General features: G+C 44.7%; 1 protein-coding gene across 1 annotated transcript in view; it reads left to right on the top strand.

The window, feature by feature from the left end:
• TMEM88B (transmembrane protein 88B) overlaps window positions 1–6,199 on the top strand; it is a 604,987-nt gene extending 598,788 nt beyond the window's left edge. Inside the window, exon 2 of the mRNA XM_069610125.1 lies at window positions 1,974–6,199. Coding sequence (XP_069466226.1) covers window positions 1,974–2,243 — 270 coding nt within the window. The 3' untranslated portion in view covers window positions 2,244–6,199. The remainder of the gene's footprint in view (window positions 1–1,973) is intronic.
• The last annotated feature ends 2,450 nt before the right edge of the window (window positions 6,200–8,649 follow it).

Here is an 8,649-nt window from a genome sequence, read left to right on the forward strand (position 1 = left end):
CAGCACTAATAACCTCCCAAGCCAGTGTTGCTTCTTTCAGCAGTAATTGCAGCTCTCCTTTCGTAATGGACACTCTGTTCACCAGTTAGTGGTATTCAGCATCTGCAGTATCTTTTGGATCACGATTCAGGGTTATGCAAGGGTGCAATTCCATAGCTGGAACAACACACATCCCTGAATGGCTTAAGTACAAATCCCATCTTCTGCTTTAGGCAAATCGTACCACTTTCCCAGATGAAGCACACTTGCCTGGAAGTTTCTAAGACATGCCTGGAACAAATGGAATATCTCTAAGGGGTTTACGTCTGTGTGAAATTATTCTGCGAATACAGCAGTTGACGCATCATAGTCGTTGCCACTGCCAATGTTCAGTGGCGAAAGCGGCAACTCACGTATGTCTGTGCTGACCAGGTACCGAAACATGGGCAGCTCTACTTCTCAGCCACTTTCTCTGGTGGCATGAAAATAGTTGTGCGGGGCCCCCAACCACATGGTCCATCATGGCCCGATCAAGGACGTGTCATTGTGGATGTTGCATGGTGGAACTTGTGGAAGGCTGAATGTGCCACGGGTACTGACAGGAACGGCCCCCATCTCAGACATGATGGCAGCACAGTTAGTGAATGAAATATTAAGAAAATATGTTTAAAGTGTGTACCTTCAAGTGCATCGTCTTCGTCGCCAGTTCATTTGTACTTTTGTTAGATACTTCTGAGCCTCACCTATGGGGCAACTATGTGCAGGGTAGAAAGAAGGGAGACATCAGAGCTTGATGTCTCCTGTCACTGCCTGTGCATTGTGGGTGCATGCATGTGTGTGACACACTGGTTCAAAGGGTGCCATCCTGTGGTGGACATGTAGAAAATCAACTGGTGGCAGGGTGGCTACATCTAAAAGGGGGGACTGGGGAGGAGGGGAGGTAGGGGAAAGTCTGGGGAGGGAAGGGCGGAGGGTACTTGACCTTTGGCTTGCATTTTTCATTGGCTCTTTTTGCATTGTGGCTTGACTAGATAATACCTGGAATAATACACAAAATAGCACTAGTTTAATCCCTGACAGTAATAGCGAAATGACATATTAATGCATGGGAGGCTTTCATCCAAGTGTGCATGCAAATTAAATAAAATACTATTTGACAAACAAATCTCTTTAGTGCATGGTCAATGCAGCTATGACACGTGAGGCTTTAATGTTCATTTTATATTACTATTGTATCCTTTTTGCTTAATAACCCATTTTTATTCATAAACAACATTCATTGTGCAAAATAGACATTGAAATTATATGATAGTTATAACACGCTTAATACCCAGAGGTTTCTAAGCCCGGACTCAGAGATCGAACCTGTGGTGCTCCGTGTCGTCTTGTTTCCAAGGTGAGCACATTGCCCCCGAGCTATCCTCCCGAGACCAGATTCAGTACTTTTGGCAAGCCCCTACTGGTATCTTAAACAGAAGGTAATAGCGAAGCCCAGGGTGGAGTAGGGTGTCCCTTATTACATGGCGTTATCTGACACCCTTACTCCCTACTCCCTACTGCCGTGCGAGATGTTGTCCCTTTGGTCCTCAGCTCCTTAGTGAGTAACTCTTCTCTGGTGGATCACTCCTCTGGTCCTTGGCTGCTATACTACTCTAATGGGTCAGTCTCCTCTGGTCCTCAGATTCACTGTGAGTTGCTCCTCTGGTCCATCACTCGCCTTGTCTTTGGCTCATTGTGTTAATTGCAGTAACAGTCAGCAAAGTTGAAATGCATAATAGAGTTCTGGAACCTTTGGCTCTCCTGATGTTTTGGACTACAACTCCCACAAGGTCTAGCTAGCATAGTCAATGGTGAGAGATCAGGGGAGTCTGAGACTAAAACACCCGGAGAGCGGCAGGTTGCAGGAGCATGAGATAAGTCAGTTTTGAACATTTGATTTTCCAGGACAAATTGCTATTTTAACCACATTATTCTGTGCTTTGTTTCTTTGGCAGGTCCTCCATTCCAATGCCTACTACTGCAAGTCTATCCTGGACGACAGCAGTTCCTCGGCGCTGATCATCCTGGGCTTCGTCATCATGTCTCCCCTCATCGTGGTGGCCATGGCAGTCTATTGTAGCTTGGCCCGTCGCCTACGCCTTTTCATGTGCTTCCAGCCCTACGCCAGGGCTGTTTACAAGGGTGTGAAGTGGCGCTGGTATGAAGATGGCGGATTGTGCGGCTGCATCAAGGAGTGGAACAGCCACGTCAAGGCCTGGGTCTGAACAGAGCCCCCTGGCGTCAGCTCGAGAGCTGGGCCTAATTGAAGGGAAAGACACGGTGATGCTATAGACCCAACGTAGTGACGAAACAGTGGCCGCGCCTCTGCTCATCCTTCAATTTCACGCAAGGGATGGAATGAAATGGTCAAATTCATAGGCCAGTCCAAATTCATAGGCCAGTCCAACCCCAGTGGTGCACATGCGCAGTTAGGAGACTGAATGAGTTGTTTGTTACGGATGTTTACCATGCCCTGCTGTTTAAAGAACAAATGCCACCAAACACATGCGCAAGATGGGATGTGCAGCAGGATTTCTCTTACAGGTCCTCAAATGTTGGCTGTCAGTTCTACCCAAAGGAGTTTTATTGTTGCTCATGGTGATGTGGGGGGGAGGGGGGATTCCTTTCCAGTAAATACATGGCTGCTGTGTAAACAATACGTTTTCAATGTTTAGCAAAACAATGCTTAGAAGAAACTTAAAAAGAATATTCATTAGGAGGTGACAATATAGCAAGACCCAGACTACCTTTGAAGTCCAAAACGGCAGTGGCCGAGCAGAGGCTTGAAAGAGGATTTGTTGGTTGGAGGGCAGCTAAATGGGTGGGCATATACAATGTTTAATTTGTAAGAAAATAAGTGCCAGGGCCCAAATAGTTTCTAGCACGACTGTGACACTGTGGGCAGGCAGTTCCCCACCTTTGCTGCCACCACCCAGAGCTGCTCCTCACAGTGTCAACACATTTGTGGTTAAACTACAGCTCACACCTGCTCATTGGGAGTGGTGGATGCTCTGGCTGTCATCACTTCATAATCAAACTGAGACTGAGTGAATAAGTGCCTGGGCTCAGAAATAAGTGCCAGGGCTGAACCCTGGCAAACACCTCCACAAATGAAGCACTGGGTATACATATATAAGAACATAGGCTTTCATCAATAGTTTCTAAAGTTGCAGGTCTCAGTTTGGTTATTAGAGTTTAGGGGCCCACCTGTACATTTTACGATATATTTTTGGATTTCTGTGATTTCCTACTAAATCTTGATTTTCTTTATGCATGCTCAAACCCATTTTTTGTCTTTCCACATTGCATATTTTTTATTTGATTTTCCTAACATCAAATATGTTTATTTTCATGCTGTTGTATTTTTCTCTTCTGGATCATTTATATAATGCCTTTTCCAATTTTATTTATGTTCGAGAGGCACATGAAGTAGAGTCGCCTTTGGCATTTGCCCCGGGTGCTCAAAGGCCAGGATGATTACAAACAAACATCAAAAAGGGACTACTGTTTTTAGTCTGGCCATAAAGCAATGGACTGAAATGCGTTCAACTTGTTGACGCCCAAAGCTCTCCATCAGGGATAAATTGACAGGTGTGATGCAAAGTGAGGTGTGATCTGGGATCCCTGTGGTACTTTCCTCAGACGTCCCAGGGAAGGAAATGCAGCAGAACGGTCTCTGAATGCGCTGTCCTAGTCAGAGGGTATTGGCTCGTCCTTGCCGGATATGAACTCTACCATGGTTCTCCTTCCTCGTGTCAGGGCCTTTCTGAGGGAAAGCCAGTTAAGAGGAACACATGACCTGCTTCATGTATACTTCCTTCCAGGGAAAAGCCATCAGGGTCAAAGTCTCCCCTGATGGCTGGGATGCGGCCCAGATGGTAGGTTCCGACTGCTCACTTTGCAGGTTGGGTTAACTGATTCGTCTGTGAGTGCTCCATTTCTGTCATGTGTTTGCACAAGATCACAAACTGATCTGTTGGATCTTTGCCAGAGGAATTCCCACAGGTTTAGTAGCATTGACACAAGCACTTTCCTCCATATCTTTGTGTTTTTCTCAGAGTGCCGGCACAAATCACAGACATTGCTCAGTAGCGGCATTCAGTCACCCAGCCGTCACTTTTTGCTCTCTTCTGGGCTTGCGATTCTTTAATACCCAGGTGCAGCATTCAAGGATGACGTGTTCAGTGCAGTTGCAATCAATCCGTGACAGCCACTGCAACAGCGATATCACAGGACCGAAAAGGTGTCCAGCCGCAAAAGACATTTTCCCCCACTGTGCCCCCCTGCTGATTATGATGATTGCAGGGTTCAGGGAGGATTAACCAAACGGAAGCTAACTGGTCGTAGTTGATTTTTGCTGACTTAGTACATTTTCATTTCCACTGCAGACGTCTCTTAGGAGAAAATATTCACCTTATATCGATGTCCAGAAATGCATAAATTGGCAGAAAACCTAATTGCTACTTCCTGTACAAAAGCAGACAGAATTTGAACATGTCCTTGTCCATGCCTTAGACACACATCAGTACTCTTCCTCGCCTGTGGTCCCCCATGTGAACGGTGCTTAAGGAAGTGCAAGGGAGGTTTTAAAACCGATCATTCGCCCCTTTAATTCCATGTGTATATAATGCCTGTGAATTAATCACTATAGGATCCCATAGCACAGAATGGGAGCCAAGCTTCTATCATAACTCAATGTGAATAATGTGAATACATACAAAACATGAATCCTCATTTCTCCAGGGTGGGGTGCTTAGTGCCCAAATGGTATTTTGGATATCCCCCTACTTGCCAAAAAAACATGCATCTCTCTAAAATAGCCGTCCCTCCGGTTATTTACACACTCTCATCTGTGCTGCTAGTCACTCTTTGTTTCCTCATCCTACCCCCTCTGCTCTACCTGTTACTTTCTATTTCCTTATCCAATGACCAATACATGAGGGTTCTTTTTGTTTTCTGTTCACGGTATGTATGGCATCGCATTGCAGGACCCTCGAGTAGGCTGACGCGGTCATTCATAAACTCCACATCTTGCTACAGAATAGATATTCGGTTTTTTGTTAAATACTTGTTATTAAGTATTTATAATGAATACATTCAGAAAATAACATTCAGCAATTGACAACAAAAATAAGACTTATCAAACCAATAACCCAGGATACATATGAAAATTGAGTTAGCAATTAAAAGGCATCAAAGTAGTATCTCAAGGTTACACTAATTGCAAAAATAGATAAATAGATGGAAAGGGTGTGACTACGAGTGCATGGGTGGACGGGCCTCTTTTGAGTGGTAACCTATTTCATTTCCAAATTTCTTCATAGGAAAGGTGTTGGGCTTGCTGAAAATTTGTAACATGGAGCCCCTTTAAAAATGATTTCCAGGGCCTCTTTTGGTTCCCAGTCCACCCCTGTACAAGTCTTAAAGATATCTAAAGTCACAAATCCAACTCGGACTGCATTTCTTTCTGGTGAATAGGGCTGTCCTTACTCCTAAACATGTTTCTAGATTCGCCCCCAACTTGACAAACCTGTGCTTGCCTTGCAGAGAATGTGCTGTTGATTTTAAACACTGTATCATTTACTGTAGATTTGTATTTTCATTTTGGGAAAGGATGTGGATAGCATTGCACATGTATTGCCATTTTACTGCTCAACTCAATATTGACAATGGCATTGTTGGAACGCATGGCTACTCTGGTGTAACCAAGATTGCCTCTTCCAGGCTATTCCACTTACTGGTCTTTCTTGGTTTCCATCTGATATCTTCTAACTGGAAATGTTTTGATCGGGAATCTTATGCCTCTTGGTGGGAATTATATATACTACATTCACAGAATGGAAAACGGTTGTGCCAGTTTTCTAAGAGAATAGATCTACTGACGTTGCCCACAGAAGGATTCCTCTTTACGCCTAGTTCTGCATTGTGATTGTTAGCCCACTTGTCCACGTCTCTGTTCCACTGTCATAAATTCTGGACCCAATAACGGAACTGTTATCCTATCCTACGGTACACTGAGGAAATAAAATTAGTATCCAGTGTGCCCTTTGAGAAATCTGTAGCGCATATGGAAATTGCCACCTGATGTGTACCCGCCAGTGTTACACTTAGACAGTGTTTGTGATGTTGCATATCTGAAATTATGACTTGCGTGCAAAGTAAAGTACTTGTTTTAAACTTTGCTCGTTTCACCTTTTTTTGTCCGTGTAGTGGCTTCTGTCTGAGACAAATTCAACATGAAGAGTGGTAAAGCCGGTAAGACTACAAGAGCTCTCCGGGCGGGGGAGAGCTTGAAGCCGCTAAATAGTGGTATGCTCACCACACATTGGCCCATGTAACCATCCTTGAAGAAAGGAAAGCTGCACCCTGAAGACACCCAGAGGAATCAGGATGAAATGTTCTGGTTGTGCGCCTCCGCGTCTACTCCTTCATCTTCTAGTCCTTGGAATTCTGCTGACGGCCCTATGGTAAAACGAAAGGTAACAGAAGGCCTACCTGGGTGGCAAGAAAGGTTCTAGAAACCACCTCAGCACGATATTCAGTAAAAAGTTCATTAATTATAAAAAAAAATCCATCATTTTAGAGATGAGCTGTCCTCTTTTCTAAAAAGTGTCAGTGACAGAAGTATACTGCTAATACTTTCATGTATTCCAGGAAACCAACACCACTCTAGTCAATTCCTGCTCTAACCACATTAATCAAGAAATGCCATTTGTGAACGCTTGACCCTCAAAGGTCAGGGCTGACTTTATGGAGTTCACTTCTGACAAGAGGGTTCTGAGAGGTTTGAGGTGGCACACCAGTAAGAACATGTCACAGGAAATGAATGAGACTCACAGTAGAGACCCACCAAAGTGAACTATTCCCAACTCAAGTCAGCACACTGGTTCTTCACCAAGGGCCTGGCTGGATCAACACCTCATTTTCACAAAGCATGAACTCGTGTCTTTCTATATATGCACATCAGGCCTATCCCAGCACCTGCCAAGGTATAGGTATAGCTTATGCTGTCCAATTCAACTTTTACACCATCTCGGTTTCTATGGCAACATCCTTGTTTTTCTCCACATGACTCGCAGTGCTTGGGAGAATTCCGACATACACAGACGGCCTACATGCATCCAATCGAAGGCAGAAATCGTTTACATGTAGTTATACATTCAGTTTTCAGCTAAGGTTTATGATACTCTGCTGTGGGGGAGGTGGGGGAGGCATTACGAGTAAGCCGGTTTGGGAAAAAGGCTGGTAAAACGGTCGGTACTACCGGCTCTGGCATTTTTCCTGGTCCGGCTTACTTCTGCCGAGAGTTCAGGTCCCTACCGCCAGAGAAATCACTGAAGCACCGGCACCATTAACGATGCCAGCATTTCAGTGGTTCCCATCCCATGGAGTTCTATGGACTCCATGGAATGGGAACTTACCGCTGTTGCCAGCACCCGTAATATCCCAGTAACATGGGATATCGGACACGGCAACGGTAAGGCGAGTCTGCTAGTAACCCGCCGGTAGCACCGGCAGGTTACTGGCAGACTGGTCATGTGGCCCATAGTGTTTGACAGCCATTATTCTGTTGTGTGGAGATGCGGCTCACTGGCAATATCTGGACATGTGGTGCACACAAACCATGCAGTAATTCCATGTTACGCTCATAAGTGCTCAAACTCGTGTGATGTTGCAGACTGCTATAGTACCAGACCCCCATATGACGGTATCTTTTGGCAGAGATATTTAGCATTATTGTCAATCGAATACCATACTGTGTAGATGCAAATAAATTAGAGTTATAAAAATAATAAAAAACAAAAACATTATGGACCTAAGGGGAAAGAATACAAAAATGTTGAGACAAAAACAGTTGCAAAACCTTCCATCTAAAGGGAGGCGTGTTCACGTGGGGATGATATGACAGTGGTGATGGATGCGCACTGGGGTGCATCTTTGAGTCTTGAGTCTCAGGTGAACACCGGAGATTGAACAGCACATCAATCAGCTCGAAATCAGGGCAAACAGACCTGCTTTACACTCTACACAGGCCTCTAGGGCAGCAGTCCTTGGTGCAAGCTAGCAGCATGGCAGTGATGGATGGCATGAAGGCATCAAAGCAGCCGCAGAATCAAAGGAAGCACTACAAGCAGCACCCCATAACAGGCGATTATCCTATGATGAGGGTCTACATGAAGCCTCCGATGATGCACGCTCAAGAAAGGTGCAACACATTGATGGGAGTCATATCACAGAGTCATTGGGTACACAGGGAACCTACTGGGACATTGCTTTGTGCCAAACGTTCACAACGAATTAACCCTTCAAATGCTCCCACATTTGAAGGATAGTTCAGAAGTATATGTCAACTACCTCAAGAAGGGGCGGTGTAATTGTCAGATACAAGAAAATAGACTCAACATAAAAGCATCATCCGTTAAGAATTGTATTAATGCCTACTTCCTAGGTAGGAGACCATCATCTCTTAAAACAAACACTGGCAAAGCCAATGGTTTTGGTTGTTACGTGGAGAAAAGATTTTTTGAGCTCATGCACACGCATGCACAAACGAAGGGGGATGATGGCTATGTCTACGGTTAAGTCGATAGAGAATGGATAGATGGTGCAAGATGGAATTAAGCAACAAAC

Source organism: Ambystoma mexicanum, chromosome 8, assembly GCF_040938575.1.
Source record: "Ambystoma mexicanum isolate Mex_15411 chromosome 8, UKY_AmexF1_1, whole genome shotgun sequence".
Classification (NCBI taxonomy): domain Eukaryota; kingdom Metazoa; phylum Chordata; class Amphibia; order Caudata; family Ambystomatidae; genus Ambystoma; species Ambystoma mexicanum.